The following is a 17,924-nucleotide window of genomic DNA, read 5'->3' as shown; positions in this document are numbered from 1 at the left end:
TTTATTGCCCCAGTGTTAGACAACTCTATATAGTCTGGCAAATGTATTATGTAGATAGACATTTACTTACAAATATTTACTTAGTTCTAATTGCGAGGTAGCAGAAAAGTTTAGATCATATTGTGAAAGGACATTTTTACTTTAGTTGTTTTAAAATATTTTAATTCTATTTTATATGTTTGGGTGTTCTGCCTTCATGTATGACTGTGCCACACTTGTGTGCCTGGGGTGTGCAGAAGCCAGAAAAGACGTTGGATCCCCTGGAGCTAGTTATACTTTTGAGCCTCTATATGGGTACTGAGAATTGAACCCAGGTCTTGGAAAAGCTTTTAACTGCTATGCTATCCTCCAGCTTCAGAAAGGATCTTTTTAAAAGATCTATTAAAACATTGAATTGTATGTTTAGGTATGTGATTGGTTGAAAGATCTTGAGTAAGGGAGTTTGACATAGGCCTATTGAGAGTTATGTATAAAGTAAGTTAGAATGGGTCTGATACTGTTTGCCCTGCTTCTAAAGAATTGCATAGGTGTTACTATCCCATATGTTGTAAATGTGACTCAAGAAATGATTTTATTCCCCTTAAAAATAAAAGAACTTTGGGAAATGTAATATAGTTCAGGGTGCTTGTCATACACAAAACTCTAGGTTCAGTTCCCAGTGCCACTAAATAAATAAATTAACCAGAACAGAGCGCTGATGCAAAATCAAAAGAGCATTGAAGGCGTAGTTCAGCGCTTGCCTGCCATGCACAAGACTCTTGGTTCAGTCCCTGATATTATAAAAATAAAACAACAAAAAAAATAACAAAAAAGTAAAAGGTTTTCAAACTTCAATATTTGGAGTTTATTAAATATCTTGACTGGGAACTAAGTAATAATGCCTTTTTCCCCACTACCCCCTCTGTCCATAGAGTCCTCCAGAATGGCCTCATAATGATCTGTCCTGTCCCTTTAAGAGATAAGCCCCACCCACTCCCCCCTCTGCTGAGGCAGGCAGATATTCCTTCCTGCTTGCAGCCTGAGTGTCTTCTTTTTTTCCATCTACCTCTCGAAGAGGCAGCTTCCTTCTCTACCTTCTCCCCCACCCTACATTTCTGCTCTTCTCCCCTTCTCTCTTTTCCCTCCATAACCCACTAAATAAACATCCACCCTCACCCTGCATGACGTGCCCATCCATGTCTCCGCTGCCTGGCTCCCTGCCCAGGCCCTGCAGCGGGGTCTTTTGCACAGCCCCTGCCTGGGACTGGCTGCTCTGGGGCCTACTGCCTGTCCCCAGTCCTGCAGCATTGTCTCATGGCTCACTGCCTGCTGCAGCCACTCCGGATCCGCAGCATTTTATTTTTACCTTTACAGCTTCTGTGCTGAGATCTTTGGAAGGGAAGCTTGAAATAGGACCCATCACAACAGGCTTAATGTCTTCTTTTTTAAGTTAATGGTGTTTCTGAATGTGTACAGTGTTGGAACTTGGTTTGTTTGTTTGGTTGGTTCTCTTTTCCAAAATGATGAGTACAAACAGCTAGGGGCTTTGAGAATGTTCACTAGTAGAGTGCTAGCCTAGCCTGGGCAAGACCTTTCCTTTTCCTAACACTATAAACAAACAAAACCAATCGCCCCAGCTGCTCCTTTTACTACTGTTCATTTTTAGTAGACCATGCCCACCCCTCCCCCAAAGGTTCTCTCTACTAGCCCTGACTGTCCTGGAACTCATTATGTAGACCAGGCTGGCCTCAAGTTCACAAATATGTCTTCCTCGGCTTCCTAAGCACCAGGAATAAAGGTGTGCACCACCTTGGCTGGCGAGTCTTTTATTTTTACTTCTTATAGAACACAGTTTTATACACCCCCTTCCCCTTTGGGCACCAAAAATCAACGAAAATTCCTGAAGATTTGACATCAAAAGGTCACCCTGAACCAGGCAGTGGTAGCACACAGCTTTAATCCCAGCAGAGGCAGAGATAGGTGCGTACTCTGAGTTCGAGGCCAACCTGGCCTACAAAGTGAGTTCCAGGACAACCAGGGCTGTTAAACAGAGAAACCCTGTCTCGAAAAACAGAAAAAAAAACAAAAAACTTTCCCTCTAACCCCCACTTAAGATCCTTGCATGTTAATGATCCTGAGATACCCAAGGTCTTTAATAATTTCTTAGCAAAATTGATTTTGAGTTAGTGTCTTCATTATTATATTTCTGTGAAGAGACACCATGACCGTAGCAAGTCTGTAGTAAGACTTTTCTTTGTATCACCAATTCCCAAATAGTGACACTGAGACTTAATTTAATTATGAAAGCTTGACCTGTAGTTTAGGCTTTTTCCTAACTAGCTCATATAACTTAAATTTAACCCATTTACATTAATCTACGCTTTATATGTGGCGTTACCTCTCTTCCATCTTGCACATCCTGTTTCCTCTAGGTGTCTCCTGGTGTCTCTCTCCTGCCTAGATTCATCTCCTCTTCTGTCTCTGCCCAGAAGTCCTGCCTGACCTCTTCCTGCCTAGCTATTGGCCATTCAACTCTTTATTAAACCAATCAGAAGGCACCTTGTCAAAGACACATCTTCACAGTATACAAAAAGATTTTTCCACAGCATAACTCAGAAAAGAAAGCATTTAATTGGAGGTCTGCTTACAGTATCAGAGGGTTAATCCATTATCATTGTAGTGGGGAAATGTAGCTACTCACATAGATGGCTTGGTGCTAGAGAAGTAGCTAAGAACTACATCCTGATCTGTAGGCAGGCAGAGTGACCTTGTACCTGGCTTGGACTTTTGAAACTTGAAAGTGAACTCTTAGTGACACAGTTCTTCCAACAAGACCACATCTCCTCCTGATCCTTACCGACCTTAGCTTGTCTATTGGGGACTAAGCATGCAAATATATGAGCCTGTGGGGGCCAATCTCATTCACACCAGAATTGTGTAATACTCACGGGTGGGTTTGTGAGATTCACGAGCAATTAATTAAGCCTGTTTGTAAAGCTAATTCATACATGTATATTAATTGACAGGGTTTTTGTCTTTTTGGTTTTCCGAGACAGGGTTTCTATGTAGCTCCGGCTGTCTTATAACTCCCTTTGTAGGCCAGGCTGGTCTCTTAACTCACAGAGATCTGCCTCCTGAGCATTGGGATTAAAGGTGTGTACTACCATTGCTGGTCAGTTTTTGTCTTTTAAGACAATAAGACTTTGGAATATAAGTGTAATGAAATGAGCTTTATGTTGAAAGTTGATCTTAAGCAGTGGATCTTCAAATTTGTTTCTTAATTGATCACAGAAAATAATCAAGGCCTGAAAGCAATTGCTTATATGGATCATTACAGAAAGCTACTATTAAATATACCTTAACTTTTAAAGATTTATTATTACAATTTTTTAAAGATTTATTTATTATGTATACAGTGTTCTGCCTTCATGCCAGAAGAGGGCACCATAGTCTCATTGTAGATGATTGTAAACCACCATATGGTTGTTGAGAATTGAAGTCAGGGCCTCTGAAGAGCAGCCAGAGCTCTTAATCACTGGGCCATCTCTCCAGCTCCTATTTTTATTATTTTAAAGTCTCTGTGTGTGCTGTTGTGCACATACTAGTGAGTGCAGATTCCCCTGGAGGCCAAAATCTTTAGATTGCCTGGAAAAAGAGTTAGAGATGGTTCTAAGCCACTCCATGTGGATGTTGGGAACTGAATTTGGGTCCTGTGGAAGAACAGGAAGCTCCCTTGACAACTGAATCATCTGTCTTAATTAGGGTTACTGTTGTTGTCCTGAAACACCATGACCAAAAGCAACTTGGAGAAAAATAGGGTTTATTTCACTCGCAGTTTAAGATACCAGTTCATCATCAAAAGCAGTGAGGAGGAACCTAGGCAGGAGCTCATGCATAGGTCATGGGGGTATTGCTTACTGCCTTACTTTTCATGGCTTGCTTAGCCTTCTTCCCGCCCCCCTTCCCTCACCCTCAAGACAGTAACAGTCCTGGCTGTCCTGGAACTCACTTTGTAGATCAGTCTGGCCTTGAATACACAGACATTAGCCTGTCTCTGTCCCCCACCCCCACCCCAGAGCTGAGATTACAAGCATGCACCACCAGTGCCTGACTGCTCAATCTACTTTCTAATAGAACCCAAATCCACCAGCCCAGAGGTAGCCTCACCCACAATGGGCTGGTTCCTTCCATATCAATCACTAAGAAAAGAAAATTACCTACTGCCAGGCGATAGTGGTACACAGCCTTTAATCCCAGCACTTGGGAGGCAGAGGCAGGCAGATCTCTGAGTTCGAGGCCAGCCTGGTCTACAGAGCAAGTTCCAGGACAGGCTCCAAAGCTATAGAGACCCTGTCCAAAAAAAAAAAAAAAAATCCAAAATAAATAAAAATGACATACAGGCCTGCCTATAGCCAGATCGTATGGAGGCATTTTCCTAGTTGAGGTTCCCTTCTCTGAGATGACTCTAGCTTATGTCAAGTTGACATAAACTAGCCATCTCTCCGTGCATTCTTTTGATGACTTTATAAACACTCTACACATTAAACTTTAATCACTTTTTAAGTACTTTATTTAATGTCCCGGAAATACAAGGTCTTTTGTTTTTTCACAGATGTTCTTGAGGGCTACAATGGAACAATATTTGCATATGGGCAAACATCATCTGGGAAGACACACACAATGGAGGTAACATTTCATAGTCTTTGCTTGAATATAGTTTGCAGCATAGATAACTCATCCATTTTGATTTCTTGCAGTTAATTCATCATGCCTAAATGTTTTTATTTACTCTTTATTGTCTTTTCTCATACAAATGATTCAGAAGTGTTGGATTCTAATGAGCTCCTGAGCTTGATAGTAACCTGTACCTATATTTTGTATTATGAAGTCTTTTACTGGTTAGTGTAACTACAAGATAAGGAACATTTTAGAATTAAACATTTGTTTTTCTACCTTGTGGGAAAATTTAGATGATTATAAGTGACTAATGTCTCCTGAATATCTGCTATACTTTTCTAATAAGATTATCCCCTCCCTTCTCAGTTCTGCTCTTTAATACTAGATATGACTGTCCTTTTCTGACTTTGTTCCCAGAAAATAGCCTGAGATCCCTGCTGCAGGCCATCTGGGTTTATCATTTATCTGAATGTACTGTATAAAGTAAATGACAGCTTATTTTTGTAATTTTCACAAAATAATAGAAATAAAGACATTCCTAGTATTTGCATAAATTTGATTTAGTGTAGAAAATAATGTGTATTTATATGAAAAGAAATTAAAATCTTCTGTTTATTTTACAAATGCAGATGATCTAAATCTAGTACTTAAAGAACTTAGTTGGCTAAGTGGTGGTGGCGCGTGCCTTTAGTCTTAGCACTCGAAGGCAGAGACAGACAGATCTCTGAGTTTGAGGCGAATGTGGCCTACAGAGCAAAATCCAGGACAGCCAGGGGTATACAGAGAAATCCAGCCTCATAAAAAGAAAAAGAAAGAACTTTAGTTGGTTTGTGGTTATACGTATTATATGTAATAGCTGAAATTCTTAATTATTTATAGAACAACTTCTACCAAAAGAAAAAGCCAGACATAGTTCTTATCTGATTAATTATATATTATTAGAGAGTCAAAGGTTTTGTTTTTAATTTATCTCATAAAATTTGTTAAAAATTCTGCTTTTCTTTTCATGCAGGGTAAACTACATGATCCAGAGGGCATGGGTATTATTCCAAGAATAGTGCAAGATATTTTTAATTATATTTACTCGATGGATGAAAATTTGGAATTTCATATTAAGGTAAATTCCAATGGGAAAAGTTATTTTCCAAAATAGCTGCTTTCTTAAAGTCAATTTCAAAAAGTTGTTGTAGGAGATAAGGTTGAAGGATCATTAGAATTAGCAAGCTGATTCTAGTTCATATGCCATTAGATGACTGCCTGGGTTAGCTAAATCTGTTCTTAGCTTCTCTCCCTGTAAGATTCCCATCACACCTAACTGTTCTGTCTGTTGTGGGTGATTTGTAACAGCAGCCCTGTAGCACACTTTCCTGTTAGCGTGTGCTCTGCTGCTGGTGTGGTGTCCTAGTCTGCACATCAGTCCTTAGACTGCATCGCTTATAAAGTGAGCACACTGTTGTTGTAGTTTTGGTGAACTGAGGTTTTCTTTGTTTGTGCTTTAGGTTTCATATTTCGAAATATATCTGGATAAAATAAGAGACCTTTTAGATGGTAAGTTAAATTATTGCTCTAATAATTTTAGTACCTATTGCTCTTCTAGTAATAGATGTTCTTAGTAACATGGATGAAACTTCATGAAATGACATGCTGTACGTAAGATAACTTACAGCATATGGGTACTTAAATTTTTTAAAATTTGTTTAAATTTTTTATTTTAAAGGCAATTTTTAAATTTATTTTTAAAGGCAAGCGAAGTTTATTAAGAAGTAAAGGAATAGCTCTTTGTAGCTAGGAGGGAACCTGAACATGAGCTGCCATCATATGGGCAATTCTTAAGTGGTGATGAGAACTTTAAACTAAAAGTTGTAGGCTTAAACCAAATGTTAGTCTCAGTTGTTAGATGCATTGTTCTTCCCTCAGGCCTAATGTTCTTTATAAAATGTGGGTGGTAGAAGTCTGAATGGATCTAAATTCTATATTGCTACTTTAGTTTCCAGATACTCTCCTAGTATGTTAACAAGGCCTTGCTTTTTTATAGTAATACATATATAATATGCACAGTACATTTTTTTTTTTTTTTTTTTTGGTTTTTCGAGACAGGGTTTCTCTGTGGCTTTTGGGGCCTATCCTGGAACTAGCTCTGTAGATCAGGCTGGTCTCGAACTCACAGAGATCCGCCTGCCTCTGCCTCCCGAGTGCTGGGATTAAAGGCGTGCGCCACCATCGCCCGGCAACACAGTACATATTTTTAAGTTTTCCTCCTGCTGGACTGTAAGGGAAGCCTTGCACTTACATTGGTTATTTCATAGCTGATAGTAGAGGTTAGGCGATCTTGCTAATACAGCCTTTCTGTTTCAGTTTCAAAGACCAACCTTTCAGTCCATGAAGACAAAAACCGTGTTCCTTATGTAAAGGTACGTATAGAAGGAATGATTACTATAGAAAGTCCAGCAAGAGGTTTTTAAAAGGATACTAACAATACATTTTAAAATATTCCTTAGGGATGCACAGAGCGTTTTGTGTGTAGTCCAGATGAAGTGATGGATACCATAGATGAAGGGAAATCCAACAGACACGTAGCAGTCACAAGTAAGTGGAATATTCATTAGTACCAGCTAGGGCATGTCAGTCTTACATTCTTTCGATGAGGATAATGCAGTCTATTAGTTTCAAGATATTTCTAATATAAAATAATGCATATGGGAAATCATTAGTGAAAGAACTGTATTTATAGTTGCTTACTAATTTTGTTGCAGATATGAATGAACATAGCTCTAGAAGTCACAGTATATTTCTGATTAATGTAAAACAAGAGAATACACAAACGGAACAGAAACTGAGTGGAAAGCTTTATCTGGTTGATTTAGCTGGCAGTGAAAAGGTAAACCCTCTCTTGAAATTCTGATAGATTCTTAGGCATTTCTGTAAACTTTACTTTAAATTGAAATTATATGCTACCTATTATTGTATCTTGAGAACTTGTGAAATTGGACTTGGTTATCTGAGAATTGTAACTGTTGATACCAGTGCTATGTGATAACTGAATAACCTGTTTCTAAGTTACTGTCATTGACTGTATTTGATTCAGTCAGTAGATACACTGTTTGGATTAAGATGTATGTCCTTATTGACAAATTGTTAACATGCCCTTGCAACTTTATTTTCTATCCCTGTCTGCAACCTTTCTGGTTTGGTTTTACAGTTGTCCCTTGGTATCATGGGGGATTGGTTTAGGACCCCTCAGACTACCCTCATTAATATACCAACATCCACAGGTGCTCAGGTCGCTTATAAAATCATACAGTGTTTGCATAGACCCTACACACATTCTTTTATATATTAGTACTCTAGATTACTACTAATATCTATTGTAGTATAAAGACCACATAAATGGATGTTAAACTATATTGTTTAGAGACTGTTGACCAGAGACTAAGTTTATATATATTCAATACAAATGCAGTTTGTTTTGGAATGTTTCTTATCTTATCTTTGACTAGTTGAGTTAATGGGTGTAGTTGTTTTTATTACTCTTTGTTCTTTGGGGGCCTGCCACCCAGCTCCTAAACAAAGGTTTAGCTCCTAAACAAAGGTGTAGGAGGTTTAGCCAGGTGGTGGTGGCGCACGCCTTTAATCCCAGCACTCGGGAGGCAGAGGCAGGCGGATCTCTGGGAGTTCGAGGCCAGCCTGGTCTAGAAGAGCTAGTTCCAGGACAGGAACCAAAAAGCTACGGAGAAACCCTGTCTCAAAAATCAAAAAAAAAAAACAAAAAAAAAAAAAAACAAAACAAAAAAAACCCTCAAATATAGGAGGCTTATTCTTACTTGTGAATGCCTGGCCTTAGCTTGGCTTATTTCTAGCCAGCTTTTCTTAAATTATCCCATCTATCTTTTGCTTCTGTGCTTTTACCTTTCTCTATTCTGTTTATCTTTTCTTTCCTTTCTTATTCTGTGTCTGGCTGGGTGGCTGGATGACTGGCCCCTGGCATCCTCCTTTTCTCCCTCCCTCCCTTGTTCTATTCCTATTTATTCTCTCTGCCTGGCAGCCCTGCCTATTTCTCTCTTCTGCCTAGCTACTGGCTGTTCAGCTCTTTATTAGACCAGTTAGTTTTAGACAGGCTTCACAGAGCTTCACAGAGGTAAACAAATGCATCATAACAAAATGCAACACTTGTTTGCATTATTATACAAATATTCTACAACACAAACAAATATAACACATTTTCAACTAATATTCCACAACACATGGATATAGGAGGGTCAGCTGTACCAACGGGGAATTTTGCTTTATTATTATGGTACTATATGATTCTAATTTTAGTCTACAAAAAAAATGACTATAGTGTCCTTGTTTTTTTAATTGTTTGTGTACTTGTTTTTTAAATCACAGGTTAGCTTATGTAGTATTTTAGAACTGTGGTTTTTTTATTTTTACCAGTTATGGCATCTTTTAAACTTAGGTGATTTTCAGTTTCTTGTAGCACAATTAATAAAAACAAGAGACAGATATTAGGGTTCAGGCTGAAGATCAGAAAAACAAAGTGGCCAGCCACTGACTCTTACCCCTACCTCAGACTAATCCTGCTTTCCCAAATGCTCAAACTGAGACTGAGAATGAGACCGGTCTCCTCCCATCTTATCTTCTAGTGCTGGGATAAAGATGTGTGCCACACTGCCTGGCCTCTATTGCTAACTAGTTTTGCACTCTGATTTTCAGGCAAGCTTTATTTATTAAAATACAAATAATATACCACTATAGTTTCTTATTTCCTCATGTAGCAAAGAGATTAACAATGAAAACTACAAATTTAAATGTAAATTTGTTACTGTCAAAAGCACACTAAAAACATTTAATATTTCTTTAATCACATTATTATTATGCAATTAGTTGTTTGCCAAGGTTCTTGGAATAGTAAGTGTGCAAGGAATATTAGTTCCTCAGTATGAATACCATTTTTCCTCTGTAATTTTATACTGCTGCTTATTGATGACTTTTTAGAAAATTGGAAGAAAATTACCTTACATTAATATAAATTTGCTTTATTATTGTGTAATCTTTTTCATAGGTTAGTAAAACTGGAGCTGAAGGTGCTGTGCTAGATGAAGCTAAGAACATCAACAAATCACTTTCAGCACTTGGAAATGTCATTTCTGCTTTGGCAGAGGGCAGTGTGAGTATACATGCCTGTTAGCTCCCTGTTCTGAGACTATACATATGCAGAAATGTCAATCTGAATAAGTGTGTATGCTGTCTTCTGAGCTTAGTATGTGAATCCTAGCTCCTATCTTAAAATCAAATAGTTAAAATAAATAAGCCAGCCAGGCCTGGGAAAGCACGTCTGATCACAGCGCAGAAGTGGGGTAATTTAGAGTTACAGAACTTAACCCCAGCACTTGGGAGGCAGACAGAGCTGTACACAGAGAAACCCTGTCTTGAAACACCACCCCCAAAAAATAATAATAATAAAATAAAAAAGAGGGGAGAGAGAGAAAGAAAAGTTATAGAACAATTTCTATTGTACAAAAACTCACTGGTTTTGTGTTTTCTTGGTTTCTGTTTGTAGACCTACGTTCCATATCGAGATAGTAAAATGACCAGAATTCTTCAAGACTCATTAGGTGGCAACTGTAGGACCACTATTGTCATCTGCTGCTCTCCATCATCATACAATGAGTCTGAAACAAAATCAACACTCCTCTTTGGTCAAAGGTTTGTTGTTAAATACAAAATCTAAGGCCAGGCAGTGGTCGCACACACCTTTCATCCCAGCATTCAGGAGGTAGAAGTAGACAGATCTTAGTGAGTTCAAGGCCAGTCAGGGCTGTGAAAACGTACCCTTTCTCCAAAAAAAAAAAAAAAAAAAAAGTCTAAAGATACTTGTGCATAAAGGTTATTATGTCAGATAGCTACTACTCAAATCCAAATCTATACATTTTTATCAGACAGCTAGATCCTGTACTTTTCAAGCAAGATATAGGTAATATGTATTAGATCCCTTATTTTAGACTGATGAGCTTGACTTTTCATAAATAATAAAATTAATTTTGAAATTTAGTCACATTTTTGTGGGAGTCTAATTTCCCATTGATGAAAGTAAACTTTTGAACCAGATGATAAAGTAAAAGCTTGTCTATTTATGAGCCTGTATTAAGTTCGCTGACATACCTAACAGACTCAAAGTAATGTACATGAAATGGCTACTATAGGAAAATCAATGACATTATCTTAGAGCTGCAAGTATCTTTTCTTAGTTTTGATTGTTTGTGTGTTTGTTTTTGTTTAATGTTACCAAAGACTTAGGGCTGACAAGTTAATTTGGGTTGTCCATAGATAATACTCTCATATGATATCTTTTGTTGTTTATTCTAAGAACAAATAGATAATCTTGGACAAATTGTTACTTAGTTATACACAGGATGTCAGCTAACCATCCTTTGAGTCATGCCCTCTTTTTTGTAATTACTACTCTTTCTTAATTATTGCCATAATTGCGTCTCTTAGGGCCAAAACAATTAAGAACACAGTCTGTGTCAATGTGGAGTTGACTGCAGAGCAGTGGAAAAAGAAGTATGAAAAAGAAAAGGAAAAAAATAAGACTCTACGAAACACCATTCAGTGGCTCGAAAATGAACTCAACCGATGGCGTAATGGTAATAATTTAAAGATTTGTCATTTAGATTTTCTCACTTGGGGCTATTTTACATACTTGAGATTTTTATAGGAATGCTAAATGAAAATAAAACCTATTTTCAGTTTTTAACCAGGTTTCCATCTTCAAGTAAAGATCGCAATCTGTCATTAAATGTTTACTTAACAATAGCCGCTACAGTATCGTAAGGCGCCTAGGTTAGAAAGGAGTCAGTAACAGGCAAGATTTGATGGATTTCAAAGAAGCGAGTAAGATGAGTGTAAACTCCAGATGTCCAGATCTTAGAGACAGAGCTTTTGTGGTACGTCCGTAGCACTTGGGAAGCAGACCTCAGTGACTTTTTAAGTTTGGTCCTTCCTAGCCTATGTAACAGTGCCTTGTATAAAATATGTATACATACTTACACACACGCGCACACACTACATTTATATATATTTATATATGAAACCTAGCTGGGAGTGGTAGCACACGATTTTAGTCCCAGCTTTTGTGAGACAGGGTCTGGTCAACATGACAAGACTACCAATCTCAAAAACAAACAGAAACCTCAAGAACAGAGCAGAAAGAAAAGTTGGTAAGAGCTGCTGACATTGAGTAAAAGGAGGAACAGAGAAGACTTGTGAAATGGGACTTGCTACCCATCACTTTGCAAAAACGTTAATCTCAACAGGTGAAAAATAGAATTTGATAGAGTTTAATAATCAAAATTTCAATGAATCTCTTAGATTTCTTTTGTCTCCGTATTCCTTACCCAAGATAGGGAGAAAGCAAAGGAAATAAGTGTACATTAGACCCCCTCTACATTATATCTCACACAGATGCCTACAGTCCCATCCCAGTACCAGTTGGGAATTTACAGCCTTGGGCTTTAAGTCTGCTAAATGGACTCCTGTTTCCAACATCAGCAATCCCAGGATTTGGATAGCTCTCAGCAGCAGACAGGCCGCATTGGTGCACCACTGCAGAAGCCCCGGGCTTTTGAACCATATGTAATATTCTGTCCATCATCTCTGGATGGGCTGTTGCTGGTCTTTCTTGAACAAATATAATCTGCAAAAGCTAGAATAAGTAGTTAGTTCTTCAAATGCTGACATCATATATGATAAGGATCATTCAGGAAAACATGGCACTGCAGAGATATAAAAGAAAGTGCCGGTGGTTGACCCTGAAGAAATAGAGATGAGCGAATCACCTGATAATTCAGAGTAGCTATTGTAACCAAGCTATGAAAATTGCAAAGTATAGAAAGACAGTTGAAGGAAGTGAAAAAAAAAAACATTGACTAGAATGAGAAATTAAAGTTCAAACAGCTCTGTGCTAAACGTGGCAGTAGAGAGCACCGATAGCAGACTAGGTCAGACGAGCAGAGGGAGAAGAGTGTGCAGATTTGTAGTAACCATTTCATTGTCTTATTTTAGGGGAGACAGTGCCTATTGATGAGCAGTTTGACAAAGAGAAAGCCAATCTGGAGGCTTTCACAGCAGATAAAGATATTACTATTACCAATGATAAACCAGCAGCTGCAATTGGAGTAGCTGGCAGTTTTACAGATGCTGAAAGAAGGAAGTGTGAAGAAGAAATCGCTAAATTGTATAAACAACTTGATGACAAGGTACATTTCATATACCTTGTTTTCTGTTTTGTTTTAGAATGCTGTTGATCAGTATTTTTATTTAATTTCAGTTTTAAGGTTCCTTGTGGTCTACATCTTCCTTTATTTCTCTTAGCTTTTAGAAAGCCATGATATTGCCAGGTGTGATGGAACATGCTGAAATTCTTGCACTTGGGAGGTAGAGGCAGGAGGACTAAGAATATGCTAGCCTTGATTATATAGTGATTTTGAAGCTAACCTGGTTGTATGAGACCCACAGTGATTGTAGGGGGTTGGGGAATCATGTTAACGGAAAATTTAAAAGCTGACTTCAAGGGCTTGGGGATATAGTTAAGTCGTAAAATGTTTGCATTGCATGGGGCTTTGGATTTCGTTAGCAACACCAGGGAAAGAAAATACAATATCAGTTCTGTGTAGAAATTGTATATAAACAAATTTCTCCATATGATGAGGGCATACCTATAATACTAGCATACAAGAAGCTAAGGCAGGAGAATCACCAGTTTGAGGCCAGCTGGAGATACCGTATTTTAATTTTTTTTTTTTTGGTTTTTTGAAACAGGGTTTCTCTGTGGTTTTGGAGCCTGTCCTGGAACTAGCTCTTGTAGACCAGGTTGGTCTCGAACTCACAGAGATCCGCCTGCCTCTGCCTCCCGAGTGCTGGGATTAAAGGCGTGTGCCACCACCGCCTGGCAGATACCCTATTTTAAAAACAAACAACAGTAACAAAAAATCAGAACATGGCTCCTTGGTAGAGTGCATGCTACTTGCCTAGAATGATCTGGACATCCTACCTACCCCTTAAAAACAGACAAAATATAATAGGATAATTTGGCATTGGGTCACTGAAGAATCATAATAAAGCAACCATTTAAAATTAGGGATCTGAAGACCTTCATAAGAGATCATGGAAGAGAAGAGAGGAAAGGACAAAGAATAGAGGGTTGTTATCTTCCCTGCTTACATCACTTAGCAAAAAGACAGGCATAAACACAGTGGAAATAGAACATAGTTTGGTTTGATTTGATTTGGTTTGTGGTTTATGTTTTGTGTATGTGTGTTTTGTTTTGGTTGGTTGGTTGGTTGGTTGGTTGGTTGGTTCGTTCGTTGGTTTTGCGAAACAGGTTTCCCTGCGCAACTCTGGCTCCTGAAACTTACTCTGTAGATCAGGCAGGCTGGCCTCAAACTCAGAGATCCACCTATCTCCACCTCCCAAGTGCTGGGATTAAAAGCATGTATCACCACCACCCAATGGTTTTGGGTTTTGAAGAGACTACATAACCATTATTTTCAGTAGTAACTTAAATAATAACTAATTTTTTAGCCTTTAAAGTTATTCCATAAACTTTGGACCTTTTCTTGGTTGTACAGCAAATGGCACATTATTAATGAAGAAAAGCCTTCCCCTTTCAATTTTCCTCAGGAATTTAATTCAGGTGGTGGTGGCGCACACCTTTAATCCCAGCACTTGGATTTGGGAGGCAGAGGCAGGCGGATCTCTTTGAGTTTAAGGTCAACCTGGTCTATAGGGAGAGTTCCAAGACAGCCAAGGCTACACACAGAAATCTGATCTCAAAAAACAAAACATATTCTGTGGACTGTTTCGGAGGAGTTAGTGTTGGGAGACAAGCCACATTATAGTCCACTTTGCTAACGGGATCCTTTACATTTTTAGGATGAAGAGATTAATCAACAAAGTCAACTGGTGGAGAAATTGAAGACGCAAATGTTGGATCAGGAAGAGGTGGGTTAAGTGCTCTCAGAATGGCTTTAGTGTTTATCATCTGAAGATAAAGGAATCTATGGAGCTCAGATTGTGTTAAGTATTATACTTTTAAAGTTGTTGAGTGTGTGCATGCTTAATTGTCAATGTACTATGAGATTAATCATTGCTTATATTGAATGAAGCAGAGACTGATTTCCTCCTTTAAATGCTTTTTGTTGCTTGGTTTTGAAGATTGAGTTTCCTCTTATGGAAGGGAGAAGACAGCTTCTACAAAATGTTTATTTTTGCCAGCTGTAGTGATTTATAATCATCATAAGCCTATAATCTCAGAAGTAGGGGTACTATGGCAGGGAATTTCCAAATTTAAGGCCAGCAAAGACTTCATAGTGAGCCCCTTTCTCAGAAACAACAGTAGTGAAATTTTGGACCACCGTATGTCTTTGAGCTTTTTAACTAGACTTCTCTCATGGCTTGCTCAGCCTGATTTCTTACAGCACCCAGAGCCCCCAGCCCTGAGTTGGTACCAGCTCCTATGGGACAGATCCCTCTCACATCAATCATCAATCAAGAAAATTCACCATAGCCTTGCTCACAGGCCTGTCTGGTAGGGACATTTTCTCAGTTGAGGTTCCCTCTTCTGAAATGAATCTAACTTGCATCAAATTGTCATAGCCAGCATGGGCTGAAGAGATGGCTAAGCGATTAAAAGCTCTGACTGCTCTTCCAAAGCACCTGTGTTCGATTCCTAGCACCCACATGGCAGCTCCCAACTGTCTGTAATTCCAGTTCTAGGGGATCTGACACCCTCACACAAACATGCAGGCAGAACACTCAGTGTACATTAAATAAAAAATAAATAAATCATTTTTTTTAAAGCCAACATGCTGGACAGTGGTGGCACATGCCTTAAATCCCAGTACTTAGGAGGCAGAAGCAAGTGGGTTGATCACTTCCTTTCAGTCCAGCCTGGTCTAATAGAGCAAGTTTCAGGACAGCCAAGGCTACACAGAGAAATCCTCTCTCAAAAAAACAAACAACTAGCCAGTATAATAGGTATAAAACCAAACATTTACATATAATAAAAATCATAAAGAAATTTATTTTAGAACAGTTCTTTGGTATGCATTTATTCTTGCTATTAAAAACGAAAGCAGATTTGAATCTGCTACTAATGAATACTAATGAATGCCTCCTCACCTTTTGTTTTTGTTTTCTGAGATAGGGTTTCTTTGTGTAACAGCTCTGACTGTCCTGGAACTTGATTTGTAGATCAAATTGGCCTCAGATTCACAGAGATTGGCCTGCCTCTGCCTCCCAAGCTCTGGTATTAAAGGTGTGCCCCACCACCGCCCAACCGCATGCCAGTTTTTAAAATCAAGTATTCTAGCCTGGTAGCCGTAATAATAATAATAAATTCTAAAACATTACCACCATAAGTTTGATATTTACATCTTGGGAGAATAATAGTCTAAAATGATACCACCATAAAATTTGATATTTATATTTTGGGAGATGATGGTAGAAAAATATTAAGTCTTTATTTTCCATAAATAAATCACCTTATTTCTATAAGAGCAGAAACCTTTATATGCACAATAAAAACACTGTCGTTAATAACATACAGTCTTGGGACCTGAGCCCAGATATCTAGAGTTCTTTGATCATACAGGCTTGGGGATGGTTACATATTACATGTTCATATCTCAGACTGTCAAGTTACCTGCTGTAAAATGGAGGTGGTGTGTGTGTGTGTGTGCCAGATTTAGTTCACCTGATTTAGTTCTTGATTAGTTTTGATTTCCTTTTGGACACTGATCAGAAACTTTTACTGCTGATACATTTTTCTTAGCTCTATGCCAGGTTGTTACTCAGAATTTAAAAGCTAAGACTAAACCATTGTTATGAAAGATAGTTTCTGAACACATTGACTTAGTCATTGTATTAATTAGGGTTCTCTAGAGGAACAGAACATTGTAGGGGATTTATCAGAATGCATTACTTTAGAATGTAGTTCAGCTAGTTTAACAGCAGCTGTCTACCAACAGAATATCCAAGAATCTATTAGTTGTTCGGTCCACAAGGCTGGATGTCTCAGCTGGTATTCAACATATAACAGAATTGCAAAGAAGTGGTCTCTAATGCCTACTTTGAAGGAATGGACTTACCAGCCAGAGTGAGAGTAAGCAGGCAAAGAGTAAAAACTTCCTTTTTCCATGTCCTTACATGGAAAGTATGTCCCAGATTAAAAGTGGATTGTCCACCTTGAAAGAGCTGGACTAGAAATGGGCCTTCCTACTTCAAATGATTTAAATTTAAAAAAAAAAAATCCCTCACAGGTATACCCAGCCATTTATTTGGGTTTTAGTTAATTCCAGATATAATCAATTTGACAACCAAGAATAGCCATCACAGTTGTTAGTAATTGTGTAATTTTCAATGTGACTCTTTTTGGAAATGTGAATGTCACATGAATAAACATATTTTTACTCCTTCATGCTATCTTCCTACACTCAATCTGTGCCATCTTTCATCTTATTTTTCATGATTTAGTCTGGATCCTTATTTCACCCAATACAGTGGAGATAATTGAAAAATAGTCCCTATTTAAGGTGTTTTGAGAAGCTGAAGAAATAGAATTGACTATAAACTCCAGTAGACTGAATATCTGTCATCAGGAAAATCAGTTTATCTTTATGGAGTATTAAGACACAGTCTTGCTTTTTAGCCTGGAACTCCACATTGAGCCCATGCCTGGTGTCTTCTTATTTACTTCAGCCATAGCAGTGGTCTTGGAGGGACGCTGTTAGCATTTGGGATTTGATAATTTTTTACTCTTCTGTTCTTTGTACTGTGTGGGACATTTAGCATTCATTATTCCTGTTTTCTAATGCTATTAATAGCCATTACTAACATTCCCATGTGTTTCCAAATGTTTTTGCTGAAAAGTAACTGACCTGGATGATCCTTTTTCTTCTCTCCAGTTCAAGCTTTAATATGCTGAAATATTTCTGAGGCATAACTTAGAAGCCACCCTTAGTTCCCTAAAGCAGATCTAAGTTCTTGAGAGATGATTTACTTTGATTTCATGTGTATATCTGAGTGCCTGCATATATGCATGTGTAGCGTGTGTGTGCCTGGTGCCCTTAGAAAACAGAAGGCATTTAATTCCCTGACATTGGAGTTAGAGTTAATTTTGTTCTTCCTGATATGGGTGGGTGCTAGATTCTGAGTTCAGATCTTACGGAAGAACAGCAAGTGCTCTTCAGTGTGAGCCATGTCTCCAG

The 17,924-nt window shown here is 38.3% G+C and overlaps 1 protein-coding gene across 2 annotated transcripts in view; it reads left to right on the top strand.

Annotated features, from left to right (window-relative positions):
* Kif5b (kinesin family member 5B) overlaps positions 1 to 17,924 on the top strand; it is a 47,517-nt gene that overhangs the window by 10,766 nt on the left and 18,827 nt on the right. For both annotated transcript variants that reach the window (XM_075970759.1, XM_075970758.1), the window contains exons 3-13: positions 4,592 to 4,665; positions 5,669 to 5,773; positions 6,156 to 6,204; positions 7,012 to 7,067; positions 7,155 to 7,242; positions 7,410 to 7,534; positions 9,719 to 9,823; positions 10,217 to 10,362; positions 11,155 to 11,303; positions 12,721 to 12,914; positions 14,590 to 14,658. In XM_075970759.1, the coding sequence (XP_075826874.1) occupies positions 4,592 to 4,665; positions 5,669 to 5,773; positions 6,156 to 6,204; positions 7,012 to 7,067; positions 7,155 to 7,242; positions 7,410 to 7,534; positions 9,719 to 9,823; positions 10,217 to 10,362; positions 11,155 to 11,303; positions 12,721 to 12,914; positions 14,590 to 14,658 (1,160 nt within the window). The remainder of the gene's footprint in view (positions 1 to 4,591; positions 4,666 to 5,668; positions 5,774 to 6,155; positions 6,205 to 7,011; positions 7,068 to 7,154; positions 7,243 to 7,409; positions 7,535 to 9,718; positions 9,824 to 10,216; positions 10,363 to 11,154; positions 11,304 to 12,720; positions 12,915 to 14,589; positions 14,659 to 17,924) is intronic.

Source organism: Microtus pennsylvanicus, chromosome 4 (genome assembly GCF_037038515.1).
Source record: "Microtus pennsylvanicus isolate mMicPen1 chromosome 4, mMicPen1.hap1, whole genome shotgun sequence".
Lineage (NCBI taxonomy): Eukaryota > Metazoa > Chordata > Mammalia > Rodentia > Cricetidae > Microtus > Microtus pennsylvanicus.
Note: the sequence above shows the minus strand (reverse complement) of the source record. Positions and strands in the feature narration are given on the sequence as shown.